Source organism: Pleurodeles waltl, chromosome 5 (assembly GCF_031143425.1).
Source record: "Pleurodeles waltl isolate 20211129_DDA chromosome 5, aPleWal1.hap1.20221129, whole genome shotgun sequence".
In the NCBI taxonomy this organism is placed as follows: domain Eukaryota; kingdom Metazoa; phylum Chordata; class Amphibia; order Caudata; family Salamandridae; genus Pleurodeles; species Pleurodeles waltl.
The window spans coordinates 260,574,532-260,601,158 of NC_090444.1; the positions used below are offsets into that span (position 1 = coordinate 260,574,532).

Genomic DNA, 26,627 nt, shown 5'->3' on the forward strand with positions numbered 1-26,627 from the left:
GGGCGAACCCACCAGCGTGGCCACAGTTAAAGTACTTGCGCTTCCTTGAGACCAACAGAGGGAGGTGACCAAAGATGGCATTAAGGGAAGAATAATATGCATGCGTCTGGTCTAGAGTTGTCCCACCTCTGGGAAAAGGAGGAAGATGAGGGGCAGACCCATCTCCTCAGCCAAGGAATGATGGGAGGTCTATTAGGGTGAGGTTGGTAACTGCCGAGGCCTCGACCGCTTGTGAGACTTACTTTTGGGTGTCAACGGAGAATGGTGTCCTAGAGAGTGACTCTTTGAATGGCCCGCGAACGGACGTCAGACCAGGAAGGAGAGTTCATGCGAAGGAAAGACAGATTCCAACATCTGCGCCGCAACAAGCTTCATCCGGTGCACTCGCAGAGCCTTTGGGTGAAGTCGCTGACAGGAGCCCTAGTCCTCAGCATCATGGTGCCCACCCAGGCACCACATGCACACTGTATGGGGGTCCAGAGGACCCGCAGGGTTTAAACTAACCCCGAAGACACAGGAAGCACACTGTTCCAAGATGACAAAAACGTTGAAGGAGGCATAAAAACTGCCATAACAACTGACTCCGGATCCGCTATAAAAGAGCGGAAAAGAAGGAACTGACATCAGTGTGTCGGCAGGGGGATTATATGGACTCCGTTGATGTCACATCCGGCAGACGATGTCATTATGCAGTGCCCTCTGCCGACGTCCAGATGTACTAGGGGAAAAAGTTTCCGGCTCCAGGCTAGCGCCTAGGGAAGATTCTAAGTTAAGGAACCTGCAGCTAGATGTCTTTATCAGATCACAGAATCATGCACAGTGCCGCTCCAACCTTTTTGGCATGTATTTCCCACTTACACCTGTTATTTCACACTCTCCTCTCACAATACTCTCACTTTTGAAATTCTGAGAACCGGGGAAGCAAAGTCTTTTGTTTGATAGTGCTTTTCAAGTAGCTGCTGCCTGACTTAGCAACACTCCTCTTCTACAGCTGAGATTGAATCAAGTTCCAGTCAGGAAAGACGTGAAAGTAAAAGGTTGGGCAGCTGAAGACCAGACATAATCTATGATGACAGAGAGAGCAGTTTTGACTTGGAGAACATACTAAGGATTCTAACTCTGGTGTTGAATTTAGGGTGCTGTACTCCTCAAATCTTTTTCCAAACATGCAAGTCTGGGTGACAAATTATTTCTGAATACTAATGATTCTTATGATTAATTCTGATGTAATTTAGTTGTGCATAATTTCTGCAAAGACACCGCTTTATTAATATGGATGTTGTTTTGGTGTACTGTTCATCTTGCTCCTGCTCATTACGCCTACCAATCAATGTCCCCTTGCATGTCTTCTCTCCCAACAGTCTTTGCAGAGCACAAGACACTGTGATGCAACTGGTTATTTTCCATAGCATGTATAATGACAATTAAGTCTGTGGAGACTGTTGTAGTCCATATATACTGCAGGCAAATTAGAATCCCTCAAATGGGGCCACTGACACATAAGCACGATCAGACTGTAGAAGGTAAGAAGACAACCATATACATTTTCACACCAACAAAAGATATTTACTAAGTGAACGGAGAAGAACACACAATAAACCAGTCAGGAAATATGTATGGGAAGGCTATTTGTGCGGTAGGCACTTGCTTTTTTCACAAGCACTAACCCATGATAGCGACATAAATATCCTAAAAATAAAAAATAAATGTCTACACGTACAGTTACAAACATGAAAGTTACCTGTATCTTTGGATTTGATCAGAAAATTGCTCAAGAGGACCATGACCTCCAAATATGCAGCTCTAGTCACCAAACAAGGATTTTTCCTGAAAAACAGAAGGTTAGCCAAATGTTGAGATCTCTTTCACAAATACAGAAGCCCCAATGTTTAAGTATTACTTTGTTCATCGTTTCACAATTCGCCACAGATGTAAGCAGATATATGAACTGCAAATTTTACTCCTGCAGCATAAGTGATAAATCTTATATTAACAACGATTTTGATGGAGAATTATGTTGCAGATTCATAATGTCATCTTATATTTCTTCAGATGTGATTTTGGGTTGCAGAACAGTTTTCGCTGGTGCCAGCGGTCAGTTTCAGTGGAAGTGGCCGCACTCATGGAACTTCCTCTGGTTCCTGAACATGTGACTGGATGTCATTGCCATTAAGTTGAGAATCTATCACATTTCTAAGAAGAAATAAGTGTGCTTTTAAATAGAATGGGCAAAAGGCAGCTCTCTGTGTTAAAAACATCTACAGTAAACTAGATCCAACAAAATACTCATTTGTTACCTAAAGTCAGTATATGTCTAGACAGCAACACAATGATATGACTGTTGTTTCACACACTGTCACACCCTGTTCACAGAGTTCACCCTTTACACAGCTTTGCTACAGACATCCAGTGCTGTGTGCAAATCGACCCTAACCAGTAAACCAGCACGTCCTTCCAAGATGGACGATGGTGGGCTTCAGGCTCACTGTACTTCTGGATTGGCTATGCGGATGGTAGTCTAGGATGGGTGGCTGACATTCAGTACAATCAAAAGCAAAGAAAAGTTTATAGGAATTGAGAATTCTCAGAAGCAGCACAGGACAGAAGTCACAAAGATCAACAAGCAGTGCATGGATCCGTGGATTACCGTACAAGATAACCTCTGAATGGCCATAGAAGAGGACAAGTCTATTTGCCACGGAAGATGAATACTAGGATGCATGGGCACAACTATGACTTGCAGAACAAGGGATACTGTATGACTATGCATGCCTTAATAGAAAGACTTCACTCTCGTTTCTGTAATATATCCCATTTAAATGTGTGAATGCCCAGCAGTAATATAGGAACGGCCCTATAAATGAAAGGATTGCAAACATGATGGCCATGCAGGGGCAGTAAACAGAAGACAAGAGGGACAGACTGGATAGGCAAAGCAGCCATCATCAGACAGTAAATTATACGTTTCTATCACAAAGCATGCTCAGCCTATAGGCAGTGCCATCTCAACAGTCAACAAACTGATTGTGAAGTTTGGGTGTAACCCCCCACAATTAGCATGGTAGCTTCTGATGCTTTGGTGGTCCCCTGGTGCTGCACTTCCAATGCACTGTACTCACCAGGGCCAGCTTTAGGACGGGGCGGCCACACTGGGAGCTAACCTGGAAGTGGGGAGGAGGGGTGGATGCTGGGTTTAACAATAACTTATGATTTAAAAGCACCTGCTGCAGAGTTCCTTGTGTATCCAGCAATAAATGTCGAGATAACTCTTGTGATTAATGTTTCTGCTAGGGACAGAGATTGGAGTTTTGTTTAGTAGCAGTTTTGACTTGATATAAAGTAGCACCGAGGGTTAATATGAATGCTGCAAAGAACAGATCTGTATTTTATGTGGCTAGCTGAGTGGATTAGTAAAGCCAGCCTTTACAACGTATCAAAACAGATCAAATGTATGTGAGAGAGGGGCTATGAAGAGATGAGGGGCACTTTAGATGGGCAGTAGTGAGGGAATCTGAGGAAAAGGTCATGAGGGTGCAAAAAAAGATTGTCACACCAGGCCCCACCAGCGCCAGGCGCTAAAGGCAGCCATGGTACTCACTACCCCTCATAAACTCACAGGGTGTCTGATGCAGATCCCATCTCAGCAAGATCCATTCAATAACAACGCTTATCAATCAATCCACTGTCGGGATCCAGCTAGAGAACAATGCCACATAAGAATGCCCAAAGGTTACGCACATGCTGCAGTAAATCAGAGACAACAGCAAACAGAATGTGCTTTAATAAGTCTATACACGCAGGAAAGTTGAAAACTGTTCCCTCGCTTTTTTAAACTTCTACAGACTTGTGACATGAACTACCACTGAACTCTATCAAACAATGATTTTTTTTATGTAACATGTAATTAAGATAGCACACACTGCTACGAAAAGGAGTTAAATTACCAACCCCACTGTAGTGGGATTGTTTGCCTCGGCAATCATTAACTACTACCAAGGGAAGGCTGCCAACTCTTACAGTAAATCAAATCACTGCCATTGCAACGATGGCCTATAAACCAGCGGCCAGCATCCACTCTGTTCTTGCAAGCACCACCAGGTAAAAAGTCAGAAATACAGATGTAAGGGGTTGGGGGACTAACGTTGCACATTTTATTTTTACCCTCCAAGCTGTCTACATCAGTTGCAGAATCAAATACTAAAGATAACATATTCTACTGCATGCTGCCTAGCCTGCTGTTGACAGTAAAGCTGTAGTGAACGATAACTAGGGAGGTTACTGAGGAAGGAAACTTACAGAGACCCTCAAAACCAAAGGCATAAGAATCAATCTTGCAGGGAACATGCTGGGCCCTGCAGCCGTGCAGGACACATCTCCAGGTGCACCTCAATTCCATTTCATTTCATTTTCTAGCAACATCAACACATTAAAGAGCCAATGAGTGAACAAAATGGAACACTCCCTATTTACCCAGCCCTGTCGCCCAAACAATCACCAACAATAAGCTTTCCAGTATGTTGCTTTGTTTGGTGACGTCTGCTTGGGTTTTGAGACCACAGGTCATCATTCACTGGATGACCCCTTTAAGATCACTTAAGTCAGAAAAGTAAGCAAGACAATAAAATGTATTTATAAGATACAGATCTACGAGATCCATTTTACAGTATATACAAATTACATGATCAATATATCTCTAAAAACATTTTTTTTTAAATAAACATTTTAAAACATATAATTTCATTCACTGGATTAAGTAAAAATGTAATGCAAAAATGTAATGCTTCTTTTGTCGAACATACTTCATGTGTCAAGAACAGTGGTTTCAGGCAACAAGAAGAACATGCTCTAAAGTTTGTATAGAGTTCCAACAGAGGTTACACAGTTTGTGCTCCAGAGCCAGCCCACTCCATGCTACTCTAATTGTATTTAATGGCAAGATATCCATATGGAACATTAGAAGAAATACAAAGGTAACAATGCACACTATACGAAGATAGCACTGCCACAGATGTGTACAAAGGCATGCCCTTTTCTGCAGTAATTCCTTGTACGCTTAAATAAAATCAACAATTAGGGCTTGATCAAAAAAGAGAATGGAGTATTGGACAAACACCACAGATAGACGATGGAAAAAAACATGTCTGGGCATGCATGTTTTGTTGAAAGGTTCTAAAAAAATCTGTATGTAAAGGCAAGAAATAACATAAGATAACCACAAGCAATGTTAGGTCTGGAAAGCGTTAAAAACGCTAAGAAATCAGAGGGTGGTAGTATTAATTTAGATCAAAGGGAAAGAGTTCACGGAGACGGTGGTAAAAGTGGATAGGAGAAACCTTCAAGACATGCACTGAGTTGATGGATGGACTGCTTAAATGAATCTCAGCCAGTGGCAACCACTCGGAGCTGCATTCTAGTCCATTGATTTTCACCAACCATGCCACTCTAGAGAAGGGCCTGCCTTATGCAAATCAGTAGTAACCTGCTCCTCATGGGAACAGTCTCGAAATTCCAAACAAGGCCACCTCCAGAGAGGACCACAAAAGCAAGCCCAGCCCAGTTTCGTCCTACCTGGGTCTCTTCGCTAGGGTGTAGCTTGAGTCCTATTGCACAGTGAGGAAAGGACCCACGTCTAGGTATTCCAGTGGCATTTAGAGCGTAAACCGAGTGGATGGATATCGTGATAGGTTTGGATGTTTGCAAAGGTTCATGGATGAGATCTGGTTAAAGACAGGACACCCAACTGTGCATAAAGGCAGGAGTCTAAGGGTGCTGATACCAACCTGGCTGGCTGCGAGGCTAAAGCACAGTTCCTCACTGCGGTGGTAATGCCATGACTGCTTTGCTAGTCAACTTGACCTACCAGCGAGGTAGCAGTAGAGGTGATACATGGGCTTATGAACCGCAACCTTTACACCCTGTATGACACGGCTGGCTGCAACCAAGCAGAGCGTGAACACTGCCCTTGATTATGGGGCTTAGCAGTATTTCGCTGTCACCACTGCAATGCAGAGATGCTTATTCTCATTTCAGTGACATGGTTCCATCCCACCCACACGGGCACTACCCCAAGCAGTAGGGAGGCATGGCACTCACTTTGAGGAAGTAGGTTCTATCAAGCGTCGCTACTCTGCTGACAAGGAGAATGATCTGATATCCGGATCCTCTGGAGATACATATTTACCATACAAGGCAGCCGAAAACAGCCAGGTCTCTCCTTGAAAAACAAGTTTTTACTGGATATGCTTCACTGTATGCTGCAATCACTGTAGTAACTTACCTGCCTTAATCATCACACTACTGATGACAGCTTATATCTTGTGGACAGCCATCGTGAGAAGTGCTTTATGAGCTGTGGAAGTTTTTAACAGTGTCTATCTGAGGTCACACTGCTGCTGTTCTTTTCATGCAACCTTCTCCCCATTGAACCCTCAATCACCCCCTCCAGTAAAGTGGTCTAAAATCATATACACAGTAACACAAGTGTGCGGTGAGTACATTCAATGTATACGTTCATAAACCTCAACAACAAAATCTCTAAGATTAAAAAGAAACACTAGTTATTACATACAAGTTCATGAGTAGTTAGTAGTATATAACGGTTTGTACTATGACACACTGGAAAATTAAAGATGTGACATCAGAATCAAAACAAAAACTTAAGTAATTATTCGGACAGCACCAGGTTCAGTAGGCTCTGTTTCCAAAACTTGCACTGCAACTGGTAGTTGTACCTGCAATCTGCCTACAGCTCTAAAGTAAAGGCTTTGCTACACTTCCTTAGGCTCAGGATCGACAAGGCGGGTTACCAATAAACGTATCGTCCATTACTTCACAGATTTACGGCAAGGAAAGCAAAAATCTGTATTGTGCTTGCATACTGGGACGTTCTCGTTGCGGTCAGTAGTAGCCTTGGCTGCCAGCCTTTCTCACGTTCCTCAAAGATTGTTGGAGCTCATGGCGGACTCCAGAAGCTCACTAGAAATCTATCTATTGTCAATCAAATAACCTGACCTGCAACAGACAGTCACACATCAGCCTCGTCTGAAGGCAGGATGCATGGAGCCCCATGAAGTGATCAAAGACAGCGGCGCCCTCTGATCAAAAGCCCGACTAAAAAGGCCATAGAATGGCGCTGTCGACTTCCATCTCTGAGTTCAGAGAGGGGAAACTTCCAGAATCCTCCTTCCTGATGTCACCTGATCACTCCTCTTTCGCCTCAAAACATTATACCTACATTTCTCCTCATTACTTTTGAGGTGATGCCCAAATAATGACAGCAGAAATAACAGAAAATAAAGGTGAACTCTGTCCACAATGCTGGTCTGTCTCATGACAGAAACAAGGACAGGAACGAGCGATCCCTGCGACTCTTGGATGTCCAATGTAGCACCTGGGATCTTACTGTGTGAAGGACAGGAGTAAGAGGGTTGCACAATGCAGAATAGACAAGCAGGAGAAAAGAATGTCCCAATTATCTTTTGGCTCCCTTGCAGAATTAAGTCGTTGGGTGAGAAAGCATTGGTAACCAAGAGTTCCTTACCATGGAAGAGGCAAGTTAATCCAATGTTGAACCTTTCTGGTTGGGACATACAAGGGTGGCAGTGATCCAATTCCATAGTGAGAGGTTCTGAGCATGCACAGGGGGGCAAGGTCAGGCGCGTCCTGCACATGCATTTCTTTTTAGCTTGTATCGCCTCAATCAGAGCAAGTTTTTGAGTATTTATGGAAACGTACTGATCGGACAGGGTGTAGGTTTCAGCAATGCCAGTTATCTGAGTGTGCATGTTGGGGATTTCTGTAAGATGGGGAAACTTATAGGAAAAGGACATGTTGTGGAGGATTCCTCATTTTCTGAATCTCCTTCGCCTCCCAAAAAACACAGGAAGGAAGTGGACTATTCAGAAGACTTGAGGACACAGGAAGATAACGAGAGAGACTGTGGACGACAGGCTCCCACTTTTTCTGTCTCTCGCCATGATTATCATGATGTCCTCTCCTCTGGGTCAGATATGGGTGAAGAGAAGTTGGACATTTCTTCATCAGACCAAGCAACACTGGCAAAAAGATTGTGTCTGAATTACTGTGCAGAACGCTGCAAAATATGGGTTATCCAAATGAAGAGGTGTCTAATACTACGTGAGTCAATTTAAGGCAATTCCAACGTAGTCTGTCCATTGATCGCCCTATTCAGCAGCATGTTTAGATGTTGCCATGAGTGAATAGAAGGCTTGTGATAAAATTAATGATCCTACTTGCATATCTCAATTTTAACCTTCCAGAAACAGTAATAAGTAGACAGTTTGGTGGGTCGAACCTCAATGGCTAACAAAAATATTCTCAATTATTAAACAGATGACAAAACTACTACAGTCTTAAGGAAGGGCAATGGGGCACTTGTCTTCCTATCAGAGCAGGAATTTATGGGGCCTACACTAGTTATCCCCTTATCTCGGACTTCAAAAATCTTTTTGAAGTTTTATGGTAGTGAAATAGATATTTCGATGTTTCATGGTGCTTGAGACCATGTAATGGGGCTTCTTTCGGATGTATCCTTCGATGTAATTTGTGGTTCAGCTCTTGACAAAGGCAGTTGAGTGGCTGCCAGAAGGAACTTGCATTTGAATGAGTGGAAGACTGATTCAGCAGAAGAATCAGTGTGACATTTGAGAGAATCAGACTTGGGGCAGAACGTGAGGAAAAATTACATCACCTCTTTAAGGAGAAAAGCACTTTTCTTCATTTTGACAGCCAGCAGGCTCTTCAGATTCATCAGCACAGAGATCCTTCATACTGTCCTTTCAACAATCTTCAAGGGGAGCTTCATAACAAAACGAGTCTTTTTTTCTAGGACATGACCGAATAGGAATTATAAAAACCAAAGAGAGCAGAAAGAAAAACATTCCTCGTATGTAAGGACTCAGGGCTCCTGACTATGCAAAGGATGGCCTATAGTGGACAGTAGGATGTCAGATAAGGCATTTTAGGAAGGTTTGAGTTATCTACCTCTGATGCTTGCGTGCTGAAGATCAACAGGGAAGATTACCAGATAGAATTTGTATAAAGTCCTTCAGAGATTGTGAACATATCTACACCGTGCTTGCTCAACCCTCTCAAGAAAAGGGGCCTGTTCACAGCAATTCATTTTCTTCTAGTAAAGAAAGCTATTACTCTGGTTTGTTAGGATGAAAAGGGCAGGGGAAGTTACTCATTCGTTTTTCTGGCCCTAGAGCTCAGGAAATGTCAGGTTGGTCATAGATCTTTGAAATGTCAGAAAATGGATCAAAAAGATTCAGCTGAAGAAAGAGACACGGCAAAGGATAATTCCTTTGATTCCAAATGCAGCATTCGTTGTTATGCTGCATCTCGTGGACACTTATTTTCACATTCGGGTATCAAGATATCATCAGAGATTCTTGAGATTTTGTCTCTGGGGAAAGCATTTTCAGTTCCAGGGACTGACTTTCAGCATCAGGTCTGCATCCAATAGTATTCATATGAGTAACAGAACCACAGGGAGCAGCTCCACATCTTTAGGGTTGGGACATCTTCCCTTATCTGGATGAATGCCTACTCCATCAAGAGAAGAGATTTTGAGGAGATTACAAACAGTTCATAATTGTCTTCTGCAGCATGGCTTGCTCATCAATCCTCCGAAAGGCACACTGGAGCCAGCAGTAGATGGGAATAAATAGGAGCACATTTCAAAACAGACACAGGAATGGTTTTCCTTCCATCTGAAAGAGCAAAGCAGCTGACACAGGTGCCGTCTCGTGGCTCCAGCCTGATTCTGATTAAGGGTACAGGGACACACAACATTGTGCGCACTCCTAGCAACCAGGGCAAGACTTTATTTCAGACCCCTTCAAATACATGTTATGGAGAACTGGAATCAACTTTGATGAGTCTTGAGAAAGAAATTTGTGTGACATCTCAAATCTCAATGTTACTTCAGTAGTGGTTGAATCCAGAACCTGTGAACAGTGTGGTCCACTAAGAGTGTTAACAATGGATACCAGGGCACTGAATGGGGAGCTACCTTGATGGATGTGTCAATCCAGGGAAGATGGTTGAACAAGTAAAAGGGGGATTCTTCAAACTGGAGAGAACTCTTGACAGTCCAAGAGGCCCTGATTCATTTTCAGTCACTGCTACTATGGAAACATGCAGTACATACAGACAACATAGTAATAAAGTTGTACATAGACAAGGGAGGCCATATCAACATTACTTAATTTGGTAGCTACAAACATCAGATCGTGCATAACATCACCTCTTTTCTCTGAAGGATGTTCGTATCTGTGGACAGTTTGAGCAATTTTTCTCTTTCCTCTCAAGATTCATCTCTATCTCGAAGTGTTTTCTCAATCATATGTAGGTGACTCAGTAAACCTTTTTAGGACCTTTCTGGTTCGCTGAGAGCACACAACTCGCCATATTCTGTTCTCAGTTTTCTGCCTCAGGAGTGTGGGGATTGGGTGTCCTATCTACATCTTGGTTTTATCAGCTTCTTTATGCTTTTCCTCCTATTATCCCTGGGCTGCTTTGAAAGAGTCAGGAAAAAGCAGCAGTGGTTCTTCCCTTCTGGCCTCGCAGAATATGGTTTCCTCTTCTGAAATCCATAGCTCTGTCTATTCCTTGGGGAATTACTATGTTAACTTTTCATCTACGAGCACTGGGGTGTTAATCTCTGTCAGTTTGGAGGTTGAAAGGGTCAGTTTTGGGGCAGAGGGATTACAGTACACTTAGCAGAAACTATTCGGAAGAAGAGATGTTTATCCTATTCCAAACGCTGGAGGTACTTTGAGCACTAGTGTTGTCTGAAATCTTTGTCATCTATTGACTGTGGTATCTCTTCCACTCTTCAGTTCCTGAATGGAAAAGGCTACATGACTCCTGTACCCGGCCTGCGCCCCATCACGGTTCGACTGAATTTTTGGATTTGCACGAGTCCATCGCGACCAGATAGGCCCGGTTGGAGCGATTGTCTTCTAAGCACTGCATTTTGATTTAATGTTTGAAAATTCATAACTTAACTTGTGTATGTTGCATTTTTGACATTTTGGTCTTGTTTGACTTAGATAAATAGTTGCTATTTTTGGCATTGCTCTGTCGCTTAGCAACCTGTTGTGTATGGTTTGTGGAGTTCAAATCCACAAATTTCTTTTCATTTGTCTAAGTCAGGGTCCTTTAGAAATCCTTGCTTGGTAGTGGTCAGTCCTACCTACCTCTTTGTTGCTCCTTTTTTTCTTCCTTTCCTCCACGGGAGCAGGGACTAACTATTGTATATTTCCAATTTGGTTCTTTATCTCTTGCTTTGAGGGACTACTTTACCATTTCTTTGTTGCTCCTGTTACACTGTGGGTACGTCAGGCCATAGATGCTTGTTTTTTTGTTTGCCTCCCCCCGTTTTTTTGGAGTGTAGTTATTTTGAGCTTCCCAACTTTTGTTTTATCAGCATGGCACCCACTTCACGAACACCACGCTTCACGTTTCATTGTATTTTTCTTCCAAGTAGGTAGCGTGTGTGTTGTTTGAGTCAGCGCAACCACATTCAGTATTCCTCCCTCCCACCTCCTTCTCCTCCCATGTGCTGCACACCCCCACCTACCCCAGTGTCGCTCCAACGCACCGGTTCCCTTAATCAGGCTGCGCCCCTCATGGCGAAGTGCTTCATTTTTACACATGGAGCCCACTCGCATTTCTTTTATCAGCATGGAGCCTGCTTCACAGCCGCTGCACTTCGTGTTTCATGAAGCCGTAAAGCGGGTGCCGTACTGATAAAGGGAAGGCGTGCGTCTGTTTTCTCTGGCCTCAAAATGGCTGTTCAGCTTCAATACAGGGCTGGTCAGCTTCGGTGCACGTCTGTGCAGTCCCTCCTACCCCCTCTCATAGGTGATGCTAAGAGTGGATGGGGTCGGACAGGTCCTTGGTGTTCCCTCAGAATCCTCGTGGCGCTCCCTGACTCGGGTGACAGGTATGTATGGGATATGTGCACACGTCAGCCTCTGGAGCATCACCGTCACACGTGCTTTAGGGATGGGGCCGGCTTTGGTAGCCCCTCTCCTCTCGCACTCAGTCCCAACTGCCTCCACCCCTGCCCGCTGCTGACAGGTGGGAGTGCACCTGTGCGGCTTTAGTCAGGGAGAGGAAGGGCTGTGAGAAGCCCCTGTGCGCAGACAGCACACGGTACCGGGTACACAAGAGGCCAATGGCAGCTGTGTGGGGGAGCGCTTAATGAAGATGGCAGAAACGGGGATGAGGCTGTGAAGTCATCACCTCTCCAGATACCACGGGGCGATGGCAGCTGCAGGTGAGAGGTGCCTGTGGCACTGGTGAGGAAGCAGTGGCATCCTCTTGTTCATTTATGGAGAAGCTGCGTCCCAAGCTTGGAGTGATGCAGCACTCAGACCCTGCGATCTGACACCACGTCAGCTGCCAGCCTGCACCAGCATCATTTAACTTGCTGCCTGTGCACCTTCTCACAGTGATTGCATCATCCACGTGTGCTTCTGTATTGGCAGCCTCTCTGCCCTTATACCAGGGATTGATTCTTATTTTGTCTGCAGCCTGCCCTTTTCCTCTATTATTTTGCATCTGCACATTTCTTTCCCCAGTAAGCACTCACGCTCCCCATGATCCCTTACCTTGCTGTGAGTACTTTCACCTCAGTGTTCCTATTATTGTTTTTACTCCACACTCACTGATGTGTCTCACTGCCTGTACCACCTCCTAAAGCTTCATTACATCATCCCTTGCTTTCTTTAGGACTCCTTGCCTCACTCTAACTGCACCCTCCATCCACTAGGGTGTCTTACCTATTGTGTACGTACCACACCCAAAATGATGCCTTATCTCGCTGCCAGCATTTCCTTTCTTAAGAATTACCAGGCCTGTTAACATTCACTCATCTTCTACATAGGAATCTGTGTGCCACAGCCCAAGGGGTCCTTATGTACATGTACCTACATATTCCCAATGTTCTGGCCTCATTTTTGCACAATTTGGTACCATTCACCGCACCTGAGATTTGTTACCTCACAATGCCTGCACTTGGGGAACCTTAAATCTTAAATGGCTGCTAACATACTTTCCCGAGCAGTGGAACCTGCCCTGCACATACCCCTTAAAGGACCTCTTGGCTTCTGACTTGTGCCTGCAGGACAGACTTACTGGCTTCAAGCAAGGGACTCTTGCATTGCTCCACTCCAGGAATCCTTGTCAGACATAGGCAGAAGCAAGTGGAAATAGAGTGTAAAGTGCATACAGTCTCGCGACAACCCTTGACCCCGGCTGGGATGAGTTTTTATCACCGGTGAAAAGAGGCGTGTATCGACTTCACATTTCTCCATGGTTGTTTACTGTATGTTGTATTTATTTGATTGGACTTTTCAGTTTATGGGATGTGCCTGATAAAAAAAGATTTTCTAGGTGAGCTGTTTTCACATCTTGCAAAGCAGGCCACTCTGTTCCAAAGTGCTTGGGAAACAAGAGCAAATGAATGCTCTACCCGGTAACTTACCATGAGTAGTCATTCAAGGAAACAACATTCAAAGGTATGTTACTGACATACCACATATTTCCACTACACAACTTCACACCACACAATTCCACAACACACAATTCCACAACAAACAATTCCAATCCAACACATCTCTCCCTTGCACTTCCAACAACCCTGTCAGCTCATCCCCACACACCCACTGCCCTCTCATCTCTCCCTCACACTGCCACTACCCCCTCTCACACAATCCCACTGCCCCCTCTCATCCCTCCCTCACACTCCTCTCTATACTGCCTGCTCCACACATACTAAGCACAGTTTCTCTCCCGTGCCTTTTCAAGGTTTCTGTCCCTAAAACCCACACTCTCCTCCTCTTCTTAGGGTGTCTTTTGCGTACACTTGTCCTCCCTCTTTATGCTTCTGTGGCCTGCTCTCCCCTTCTTTCTGTGTTTCTCACATACTTCTTCTGTTCCTGTCTCGAGTTCATTTACCACTTCCTGCACAAACTACCTATATCCCTCTTTATCTTCCTTTCTATCTATCTGGTGCAGCTCTCAACCAGATCTATTCACCATGCCACATAATTCCACTATACAAATATACTCTGCACCACACAATTCCCCCACACACAATTCCACAACTAACAATTCGAATACACCCACATAATTCCACTCCACACCACATACATCCACTACACTCCAACCCAAAACACATAGGTAAAACACATTGTAGTTTACAACAAAAATAGCTCTAACTCTTGCAAATGCAAGACCTATTGCATTGCAAATGCTTGTTCTAAACTGGTGTGTAGTCCTTTTATGGTGTTTTCTCTGTGTAACTGTGTGTTTGTGTGCACAAATACTTTACACATTGCCTCTTTAGTTTAGCCTGATTACTCTGTGCCAAGCTACTAGAGGGTGAGCACAGGTACACTTTTAGTGTGCATCTTACTTGCCCTGACTAGGACTGTGGCCCCTGTTTGGATAAAATGCAAACCTCTGCCAACTAGAGACCTAGGGGGTGATTTTAACCTTGGCGGACGGCAGAGGCCGTCCGCCAAGGTACCGCCGCCAAATGACCGCACCGCGGTCAAAAGACCGCGGCGGCCATTCAAACATTTCCTCTGGGCCGGCGCCGGCCCAGAGGAAATGCCCCTGCAACGAGGACGCCGGCTCAGAATTGAGCCGGCGTAGTTGCAGGGGTGCGACGGGTGCAGTTGCACCCGTCGCGTATTTCAGTGTCTGCAAAGCAGACACTGAAATACTTTTTGGGGCCCTCTTACGGGGGCCCCTGCAGTGCCCATGCCATTGGCATGGGCACTGCAGGGGCCCCCAGGGGCCCCGCGGCACCCCCTACCGCCATCCTGTTCATGGCGGGTTTCCCGCCATGAACAGGATGGCGGTAGGGGGTGTCTGAATCCTCATGGCGGCGGAGCGCGCTCCGCCGCCATGGAGGATTCACTGGGGCAGCGGTAAACCGGCGGGAGACCGCCGGTTTACCCTTTCTGACCGCGGCTGAACCGCCGCGGTCAGAATGCCCTCGGGAGCACCGCCAGCCTGTTGGCGGTGCTCCCGTGGTCGGTGACCCTGGCGGTCACCGGCCGCCAGGGTCAGAATGACCCCCCTAATGTCTAATATTGATAAGCAGTGAGGATAGGACTTGTATTTGTGCACTGCATACAGTGACTGGTGTACGCTACTTCTATTTATTAGACCATTACATACCAATATACCTTATGTTTCTCTTTGGAAACCTTTTGAATTTTTGCCACAGCCATATCTCAATCTGGAGAGTCAGCAGCTGAAACTGCAGGTGTAGAGTTTGAGCAGGAGAAACTGGAAACCTGCTCAGTGTTCCAGCTCAAAGGCTTCTGCAGAGAATTCAATTGTTCTTTTAAAGGCCTTAATAAAAAGGAGGAGCTACAACAGGCACTGAGGGCTTGGCTGGCAGCAAGGAAAGCAGCTGAGCAACCAGAGGGGGAGGACAGTGTTATGAATGGTGAGAGGGAGGATCTACATCTGGAGTTGCTGGACAGCCCAGAACTGCCCGTGGGTTGTGGGACCAGCTTTAATGGAGAAAGGCCCCCCTCCAAAGCAGGCAGCAGTGTGTCCTCCAGAGGTCTGCCCCCATAGTAGCTGAAGGACGGGCGGGAAGCAAGGAGGCTCAAGTTGGAGCTGGCAAAGCTCAGTTGGCTCATGAGCTGAGCAAGAAGGAGCTGGATCTGAAAGTCAGGAGGGCTGAGTCCAGCAGAGATGGTGGCAGCATAGCGTCAGTATCCTCTGAGAAAAGAGAACACATACCGAAGAGACTTGAAGCGGATTACAAGGTGGGAGAAGACACTGATTGCTGGTGTGAGGCCTATGAGATGGATTTGCAACTGCACAGAATCCCTGGGGAGGATTGGTGGGGCAGTTTGTGGAAGCAGTTTCCAACTGAGGGGAGGGACACCTCACTCACACTCCAAGGGAGTGGTAAGACAAGGTATTCTGCTCTGAATAAGGACCTTACCAGGAAATATGGGGTGACCCCCAGAAATGTACAGGCAGACGTTTAGGGACACTGTTAGGCTTCTTCCTCAGACCTGGGTAGATTGTCTTGACTCTTCCTGCAAGGCACTGGATAGTTGGGTGAAGGGCAGTAATGTGACAGATGATCAGGGGCTGTAGAATTTGATTGGACAAGAGCACATGTTTAATTTTTGTTTTGCAGAGCTGCACCAGCACTTGATTGGTAGTAAGCTCTCTGATCCCAGGGAGCTTGCTAAGGAGGCAGACCGCTGAGTCAGCACCAGGGTGCACAAGAAAGTTTCTACGGGAAATTCAGCCAAGAGTAGGCAGGGTTCCCAGCAAAAGAACGGGGAAGTAGAGGGTCGACAAATATAAAAGTAAGGAGTTCTCTAAAGGGCCCCAAACCTCATCTCGGAGTCAGGTTTCCCAATTCCCTACTGAAAAGAAGAAATGGTTCCCTGTCAGGTAAGCTTGACAGAAAGGGACCCCTAAATTGTTTTTACCGAAGTCAGGAAGGGCACTTCATAGGGGCCCCGCATGTTCTAAGTGGATACACCCCCCTACTGGTGGACAGTCACATAATTCCACTATACAAATATACTCTGCACCACACAATTCCCCTACAGACCATTCCACAACTAACAATTCCAATACAACCCACATTATTGTAGCTCTCGGGTAGGACTTGGTTGCAGCTAGTGATGGGGAGACAGCAGAGAACACCCTGGTGTCCATGGGTGACAGCAAAATGGTACAGATAACCTTTATGCCTGACAATACTAAGAAGTATATGCAGTGGGTTACCATTAATGGGCACAGGGTGGAGGCTCTGAGAGACACAGGAGCCAGTATGATAACTGGTGTCATCTGGTGTCTTCAGGGCAGGTAGTCCCTAATGTGGTCCACCAAGTTGTTGCTGTAGACAACCACTTGAGCCAATGTATGGTGGCTCAGGTTCCCTTTAAATGGGGGTTGGGGGGGTATCAGGTTCCTTGAAGGTAGCTGTGAGTCTGTCCATGCCTGTGGATTGTCTGCTGGGCAGTGACCTGGAGCATACTGCCTGAAAGGAGGTGGAGTTCAGGTCACATGTGGAGATGTTGGGGTTGCCTGAATGGGTGTGCCTGACCAAACGGTCCATGGCAGCATGTGAGGGTGGTCAGAAGGACCTGGAGCCTGAAGGAGTGGCCCAGCTCCTTGCCAAGAAGAAGAAGGGGAAGGGGCGTGGAGAAACCTGCTCCTGAAATTCCCATGGTACGAGAGGAGGCTGATCTTGAGGGGGACGCCCCAAAACCTACAGGGTAAGATGTGCCTGAACTGGGGAACCTGCCTGAACTCCCCAATTGGCAGCAGGAAGGAGGTCCCTCCAGGGAGGAGTTGTGCACAGCACAGGAGTGCCCTACTCTAGTGGGCCTTTGGCAGCAAGCAGAGGCCTAGGCAGCTGGTTATGCCTCTGGCAAGCACCTGATTTATTGGGGAATGGTCTCCTATAAAGTGAGCCTAAGGCTCCTGAACCTGGGGCAGCCCATGTGCTGGTGGTACCCCAGCGCTTCAGAGCCTTCCTACTGGGTCTGACTCAATGAGCCACTGGCAGGTCCTTTGGGACAGGACAATAACTTTGACAGGCTTGTCACCCACTGCTATTGGCCTCAGATAAGGAAAACCTCAGATGTGTTGTGTAAGTTTTGCCCTACCTGCCAGGCAAGTGGCAAGACAGGGGGTAAACAGAAAGCCGCCCTACAAGCCTTTCCTGTCATGAGCACCCCCTTTGAGAGGGTGGGCATTGACATTGTGGGGCCTCTGGATCCCAACACAGTCATGGTTAACATTTTCGTCCTGGTCTTGGTGGACCAGGCCACCTGTTACCTGGAGGCTATCCCTCTGAGGACAGTGATTGCGCCCGACATGGCCAGGGCACTGATGGGGATCTTAGCCTTTTCAATTAAAGACTACTATAAGTGGGCAGTGGGCCATAAGATGACATGGGCTCACACCCGGGCACCCCAAGAATGCCAACTCCATTACACTCCCACTGAAATATGTCATGTTTGGTATTAAACAACGTATCTCATTAAACCTGACTCGAATCTGGAATCAGACTTAATGTGACATGCACCCAGGTGGTTACCTTAGAGGCTGCCCACTTGGTTGGCCAAGCTTTTCCTGTAGCTCGCCTGTCAGCCTGCAGCTGCTGCTGCCAACACAGGATTCTGACCCCTGGCAAGAAAGTGCGAACACTCCCAGGAGTCAGAAACAAAGGCCCACCTGGGCAGGAGGTGCCACCACACTTCCTGGCAGGAAGGCTAGTGAAGTAGTACATCAAGCCTCTGATATGCAAGAAATGTAGATAGTCAGGAGTCATACAGCCCCAGAAGCCTAGCCACTCCCCTAAGGTGGGCTACCTGCTCTATACAGCCAAAGATGGGTTTTGCCATTTTGAAAAGTGGCAAAATAGAGGGTTCTGGGTAGGAAAGGTGAGACACACCCCTGGATGTGGTCACCTCAAGGGCGGATTAGCTGCTGGGGCTAGTAGCCAATTGGCCACTTGTCCCCACATCCATAACGCCCCTAAATTTAGGATTTAAGGGGCACCCGACACCAGAACCTCAGATCTGCTCTGAACTGTGACCAAGGACAAAGAGGAGACCTAGGTCTGCAACTCCAGGACTCCACAAAGAAAAGGGCACAAAACCCTGCACCTCTGGCAGCCACCCTGCACCTGCATGACTACGACTTGTCCCAGAACAGAGACTGGTTTCAAAAGGAAAAGGAACCCCTATGCAATTGAAAGGCATCACCAGAACTCCCTTGGCTTAGAGGTACTAGTCCCCTGCAGCCTGCAGGTAGAAACCGCACTCCCGGAACCAAGAAAGTACTAGCCAGTGGGCCAGCTGAGGGATCGCCCAAAAGTAAATGGTCTACTGTCTTCTGGGAACAGTAGTCCTGATCCCCAGCAGGTTTCAGCCCACTATATCTTTCCCCCGGACTCCAGGACGTCAAAGTATCCAATTGCTGTGTTTGCCCCTGCCAAGGTTTGTTGGTAGCCAATCTGGCTACTGATACCTTTGTCCGGTGCTGCACCTCCAGGGAATACCACTACAACTTTAACCAAAATCTCAGGTCCTCCACTGTCAAGCTTTTGCATTTGTTTCCTCTACAGCACTGCTTGAGTGGTAAAACCAGCACCAGCAGTTCCAATTCAGTACCACGGATACCAAGCACACCTCTGCACCTGAGCCACCTGAGTTAGGTGGTGTCATTCTACCTGGTGAATCCTGGTGCAGGGGCCCACACTAGGTTACCCTCCAGTGGGCTCCCCCAAACTCCACCTGCAAGTGATCAAGTGTCAACAGTGTGATTTTTCAGCATCTGCGGCTCCTACAATCAGCACCAAGGACAGCCAGGACACCTTTGAACCCAGGTCACACAAGCCAGGTAAAATAGGTCTCACTGTCAAAGCTTGGTCTTGGGATCCACATCACCTTAACTTCCAGTGGATTCCACTGAACTCCCTTTGCAAGTGAACGATTGTCACTAGTGATTTTCTCCATTGACCACAATGATAAAGTTTGACAGCTTTGTAAAGTACTGATTTATTTTTCCCTCTAAAATCCATAACTTCCATTAGATGTATCTGATTAACTTCATTTTGGTATCTAAATTAAGATTAAAATCTGCTCTATGTTTATTAATTGGCGCTTGATTTTTTTCTAGTCGTGTCATTTACTCATCATCTATGTTGATACTCTGAAATACTTAACAGAAGCTCCTCTAGTAAAGCCTGACTGCTCTTTGCCACAATACCAGGACTGAGCTAGGGATTTATTAGTGTGAATCTAAAGGACCCAGTTTAGGATATTGTAATGCATAGTGAGGCTTACCCAGCCTCACTACACAATACTCCTCTTTACTACACAGTGTAAAAATATAAAATGTGCCATATTCTCATTCTGCGAATATCTGCATGCTACAGACCATCCAAGTTTTCTAAGGTGCTGCATTAAGGCCTCGATTAAAACTAGCGGAGTAAATTCTGATATATGGGCAAGCAGGAGACTGTATATGGATCAGAATCTCAATGCCATCAGTAATGACTGCACCCCATAACCCAGACAATTTTTGCAGGAAAAAACAGCAAAATATTTCGGAGGGAAAACAGAACAGGTTAAAATATGTGGAAATGTGTTAAAATAAAAAAACATCTATTCAACATTTAATGTGACTCTAGGAAGCTGGTTTTGTGTGCCATGTCGTGTTTTCACTTTCATCTGAACCAATACACGCAACCTGCAATGGAAGCCTGTCCTGTGCTTGGTGAGGGGTCCCTTAGGGTGGCACAGTTTGTGCTACAGCCCTTAGGTACCCTCCTTAGTACCCCAGGCACTAAGTACCAAGAGGTACCATTTACTAGGGACTTACAGTGGGTGCTAAAGATTTTGCAAATTTTGAAAACGGACTGTGCAGTTTTGGGGTAGCTAGCAGGAACCCAGTGCACTTTCAATCGAAATTTCCACAGAAACCAGACAAGTGTGTGTGGGGGATGAGGAGGCAGGCCAAAAGAGGTACTTTCCTACATCACCTTCTAACCTGGGAAACTCAAAAAATGAGGCATGTACTGCACTCTATAAGGTGGTATCAATATTTACCAGGTGAGGCAAATTTCACACTCTATTTCAAAGCATTTGTAATGGAGGCCAAGGTTAGAAAAATGCAAATCCTGAAAATGAAAGGCCATACAATAGTATTTTGGTGTTGTCTGGAGAGAAGCCAAAGCAGTCATGCCACCTGGTGAAGTGAGGTGGAAACGAGGTGCATCTTGGAGTGTTTTAAGATTACAATACATGACTAATGTCCAGAGGTCATGGATAGATATAATTACACAACCTACAAACAAAAAGATGTTTTGAAGTAACAACGAGCTAAATTTAGACATTATGACAAGAGCTTACTGTTCTGATTCTGGGAAAGTATTCTCTGGTCTTTGGGAAATAATAGTTGTTTTCAAATGGTTTAACCAATGCTTCCATTTCCAAAAAGTAATTTCATTATTGTTGATTTATCACCCCATCGAATTAGAATGATCCCTTGTTGCCTTCTTTTTAAATTTTACTTGCACATTGCTTGCGCTGAGCTTGCTAAGTCTTCAAAATAATTCTTCAAAGGGACTTAGCGCCTGCCCCTACTTACCTTAACTTCCTGTTTGTTGGTTCAAATGTAGCTCCAACGTTGCTTGGATTTACTTGCTTTTTACTGGCTAGCAGGTCACTTCCTGCTCTTCCGTTGTGCTTCTGCCGTTGCTTGAAACATGACCGAAGTACACGGTCTGCTTTTTGGTGATTTGTTACTTGTTGTAGTTTGTATGCAAAAAGATGAACTGAAAGCAAGTCATGTTGGCCATCTTGCAATGGAGTATCGAGTGCAGATGTAAAGCAAGAAGAAAAGGGGCTCATTATGTTATGTTTTTCATTACTTTATTATGTTTCTGATGAATAACAGTTGTAAATATTAAAATTATCTGTGTGTTCGTTTTTTAGATTACTGCTCACTCATTTTTAAAGAAATGTCATTTGTATAATTGGGCAACATTTTATTTCAAATTGTTATTCTCTCAGTGGCTTATTAAAAGACAGTCACAAGAGCAGTTATCTTGCAGGCACTAGGGTTATGATTTGAATGGTGCACAGTGGTGCCGGTAATTTTAGGAGGGAGGAGGGCGGGCGGGACGCACATTCACACACACTCATTCATTCATGCGCACATGCACATCTATTCACAACACTCATTATCAAACATTCAAACATACATGCAAGCACCATTCATTTAAAAACACACACTTACCTTAGCTCAGCCTCTAAGGTCCCAGGAGGGTTGGGACTGCTGCCTTCCCTCATTAAGTCAGCCAATGATTCCCAAATTCATCATAGAGTGGGATGGGGTCAGTGAGACTGCTGACCCCACCCCCACGCTGTGACAAGGTGTCACTGATTTGGAACCCCTCTAAACACCGAATAGTGCTATATTTTACTAATACACGGGCAGTCACAATCGTGGTTACCTTGCTGTTGAAAGGGGCATGATTTGAACAAAACAACAGGTGAAGTGGCACTTTACTAACTACACATTAGTATACTCTAATAAACTGCCATATTAAATAAGGTACAAATTACGAGTTTGGAACTCCGGGATATTAATTCAACATACATCACAACATAAACAACTATTAACAGTTTATCAAATTTAAAACAAGCATTATTATAAACTTTTTCGAATATTTATAAACCAGTTATTATGATAGAATGCAAACGTAACAAGCATTTGCAATACAATGGGTCTCGCGTTCGCTTGTGTTAGAGCTTTTAGCGTTGTAAATTCCTAACTGGACTTTCTTGCCACATAAATTAAAAATGTAGAGTAAAACAGTTGACATAAGCAAGCCGATTCAAAGTGCCACAGCCTCCATGAGCATGAGCGCGAATGTGAGACACAAAAGAAATAAGCATTTGAAATGCACTAGTGTAGGGGGCTGGACTGGCTTGTAGTGAGTACCAAGGGGTACTTACACCTTGCACCAGGCTCAGGTATCCCTTATTAGTGTATAGGGTGTCTAGCAGCTTAGGCTGATAGATAATGGTAGCTTAGCAGAGCAGCTTAGGCTGAACTAGGAGATGAGTGAAGCTCCTACAGTACCACTAGTGTCATATGCACAATATCATAAGAAAACACAATACACAGATATACTAAAAATAAAGGTACTTTATTTTTATGACAATATGCCAAAGTATCTCAGTGAGTACCCTCAGTATGAGGATAGCAAATATACACAAGATATATGTACACAATACCAAAAATATGCAGTATAGTATTAGAAAACAGTGCAAACAATGTATAGTTACAATAGGATGCAATGGGGGCACATAGGGATAGGGGCAACACAAACCATATACTCAAAAGTGGAATGCGAACCACAAATGGACCCCAAACCTATGTGACCTTGTAGAGGGTCGCTGGGACTGTAAGAAAACAGTTAGGGTTAGAAAAATAGCCCACCCAAGACCCTGAAAAGAGAGTGCAAAGTGCACTAAAGTTCCCCAAAGAGCACAGAAGTCGTGATAGAGGAATTCTACAGGAAAGACACAAATCAGCAATGCAACAACGATGGATTTCCAAACGAGGGTACCTGTGGAACAAGGGGACCAAGTCCAAAAGTCACAAGCAAGTCGGAGATGAGCAGATGCCCAGGAAATGCCAGCTGTGGGTGCAAAGAAGCTGCTACTGGACAGTAGAAGCTGAGGATTCTGCGGGAACGACAAGGGCTAGAGACTTCCCCTTTGGAGGATGGATGCCCCACGCCGTGGAGAGTCGTGCAGAAGTGTTTTCCTGAAGAAAGACCGCAAACAAGCCTTGCTAGCTGCAAGTCGTGCGGTTAGGGTTTTTGGATGCTGCTGTGGCCCAGGAGGGACCAGGATGTCGCCAATTGCGTCAGGGGACAGAGGGGGCGCCCAGCAGGACGAGGAGCCCTCTCAGAAGCAGGCAGCACACGCAGAAGTGCCGGAACAGGCACTACGAAAAGGAGTGAAACGGTGCTCACCCGAAGTTACACAAAGGAGTCCCACGTCGCCGGAGGACAACTCAGGAGGTCGTGCAATGCAGGTTAGAGTGCCGTGGACCCAGGCTTGGCTGTGCACAAAGGATTTCCGCCGGAAGTGCACAGAGGCCGGAGTAGCTGCAAAAGTCGCGGTTCCCAGCAATGCAGTCTGGCGTGGGGAGGCAAGGACTTACCTCCACCAAACTTGGACTGAAGAGTCACAGGACTGTGGGAGTCACTTGGACAGAGTTGCTGGATTCAAGGGACCTCGCACGTCGTGCTGAGAGGAGACCCAGGGTACCGGTGATGCAGTTCTTTGGTGCCTGCGGTTGCAGGGGGAAGATTCCGTCGACCCACAGGAGATTTCTTCGGAGCTTCTAGTGCAGAGAGGAGGCAGACTACCCCCACAGCATGCACCACCAGGAAAACAGTCGAGAAGGCGGCAGGATCAGCGTTACAGAGTTGCAGTAGTCGTCTTTGCTACTTTGTTACAGTTTTGCAGGCTTCCAGCGCGGTCAGCAGTCGATTCCTTGGCAGAAGGTGAAGAGAGAGATGCAGAGGAACTCTGATGAGCTCTTGCATTCGTTATCTAAGGAATTCCCCAAAGCAGAGACCCTAAATAGCCAGAAAAGAGGGTTTGGCTACTTAGGAGAGAGGATAGGCTAGCAACACCTGAAGGAGCCTATCAGAAGGAGTCTCTGACGTCACCTGCTGGCACTGGCCACTCAGAGCAGTCCAGTGTGCCAGCAGCACCTCTGTTTCCAAGATGGCAGGGGTCTGGAGCACACTGGAGGAGCTCTGGGCACCTCCCAGGGGAGGTGCAGGTCAGGGGAGTGGTCACTCCCCTTTCCTTTGACCAGTTTCGCGCCAGAGCAGGGCTGAGGGGTCCCTGAACCGGTGTAGACTGGCTTATGCAGAAATGGGCACCATGTGTGCCCATGAAAGCATTTCCAGAGGCTGGGGGAGGCTACTCCTCCCCTGCCTTCACACCATTTTCCAAAGGGAGAGGGTGTAACACCCTCTCTCTGAGGATGTTCTTTGTTCTGCCTTCCTGGGCCAAGCCTGGCTGGACCCCAGGAGGGCAGAAACCTGTCTGAGGGGTTGGCAGCAGCAGCAGCTGCAGTGAAACCCCTGAAAAGGCAGTTTGGCAGTACCCGGGTCTGTGCTACAGACCCGTGGGATCATGGGATTGTACCAACAATGCCAGGATGGCATAGAGGGGGCAATTCCATGATCTTAGACATGTTACATGGCCATATTCTGAGTTACCATTGTGAAGCTACACATAGGTAGTGACCTATATGTAGTGCACGCGTGTAATGGTGTCCCCGCACTCACAAAGTCCGGGGAATTGGCCCTGAACAATGTGGGGGCACCTTGGCTAGTGCCAGGGTGCCCACACACTAAGTAACTTAGCACCCAACCTTTACCAGGTAAAGGTTAGACATATAGGTGACTTATAAGTTACTTAAGTGCAGTGTAAAATGGCTGTGAAATAACGTGGACGTTATTTCACTCAGGCTGCAGTGGCAGTCCTGTGTAAGAATTGCCAGAGCTCCCTATGGGTGGCAAAAGAAATGCTGCAGCCCATAGGGATCTCCTGGAACCCCAATACCCTGGGTACCTCAGTACCATATACTAGGGAATTATAAGGGTGTTCCAGTATGCCAATGTGAATTGGTAAAATTGGTCACTAGCCTGTTAGTGACAATATGAAAGAAATGAGAGAGCATAACCACTGAGGTTCTGATTAGCAGAGCCTCAGTGAGACAGTTAGTCATAACACAGGTAACACATACAGGGCACACTTATGAGCACTGGGGCCCTGGCTGGCAGGGTCCCAGTGACACATACAACTAAAACAACATATATACAGTGAAATATGGGGGTAACATGCCAGGCAAGATGGTACTTTCCTACAACTAGGGTCTCGCATTTGTCGGAGTTACAGCTGTTCACAGTTGTAAACTCCCAACCGGATTTTTCTTGCATTAAAAGAAAAAAACAGCGCGATCGCGCTGCTACAGTTCACACGTAATAATACCTATCGGCCAAAATGCAATTATGAACTTAACCGGCAAAAGTGAAATTAACTGTGTAACAAGGTCGATGGTATGCGAAGCGCTAGACTTCTGCCCAGCGAGATCGCGCTGCCAAAACAGAGAAAAAGTAGTCCACAAACCCAGCGAGTCTCGCATGTTTTCTGTACTTGATCGCTGCGCTCGAGGAGGGCTAACCACTGGAAAAGGCATGACGTATGCGTGCCTTCCACTAATCAAAAGAAAAAGGATTCTAACAGGCAAGCCAACTTGCCAATGAAAGACACTGACATGACGTTGACGGGGCTCGGAGCCCTTTTCTAATACCTAAAGCGTCTTGCATGCGACGCAGGCTCGACCCTAAAAAGACGTTTGCTTGCAGTCAAACATATAGGCAACCGTGCAATTATCTATGTAACAGGGCCAGTGACCAAAGTGGTAACAAAACTGTCCCAAGGAGGGCCAAACGTAAAACATTTACCTATGATAAAGGATTTTTTAAAGGCAAGCCTATGATGGGCGTGGTTAAAAACCCACAAATAGATTACAATAGGCCAGAGCGCTTGTGCGCTCGACCTAACGAACGCGAAACCTATTGGTTGTGACAATGTTTGTTTAAAAATAAACACTCTAAACTCCTTCACGTTGCCTCAGTATTCTGCACACCAAATATTCACAGATATTACTTTCATTGTCCTTTATTAAGAAAAACGTCTACCAGGTAATCTACGGCATCGGCTCTTTAACACAGTGGGGTGCTTGTTTGCGCCTTCAGCTCGCGCTGATGCAGCGTACGTCTTGTGGTTCCATTTCTTGCAAACCAAAAGCAATGCTCGCTTCTGGCGTGACACGCAGTGGCGTATTCGATGGCATACGACGCCGTGAAACAGCGGTGTAAGAACAGAAGTTTATTTTTCATTGGACGAGGAATGTCGGGCACCTGGGGAGGCGGCGCCCTGCAGAGAGAGTCAGGCAGCGATAGCAGCGCGCGAGCCTTC

General features: G+C 46.0%; 1 protein-coding gene across 4 annotated transcripts in view; it reads right to left on the minus strand.

Annotated features, from left to right (window-relative positions):
• Nucleotides 1–26,627, minus strand: part of THADA (THADA armadillo repeat containing) — a 1,551,972-nt gene that overhangs the window by 248,740 nt on the left and 1,276,605 nt on the right. For all 4 annotated transcript variants that reach the window (XM_069233992.1, XM_069233989.1, XM_069233988.1 and 1 more), the window contains one exon: nucleotides 1,742–1,827. In XM_069233992.1, the coding sequence (XP_069090093.1) occupies nucleotides 1,742–1,827 (86 nt within the window). The remainder of the gene's footprint in view (nucleotides 1–1,741; nucleotides 1,828–26,627) is intronic.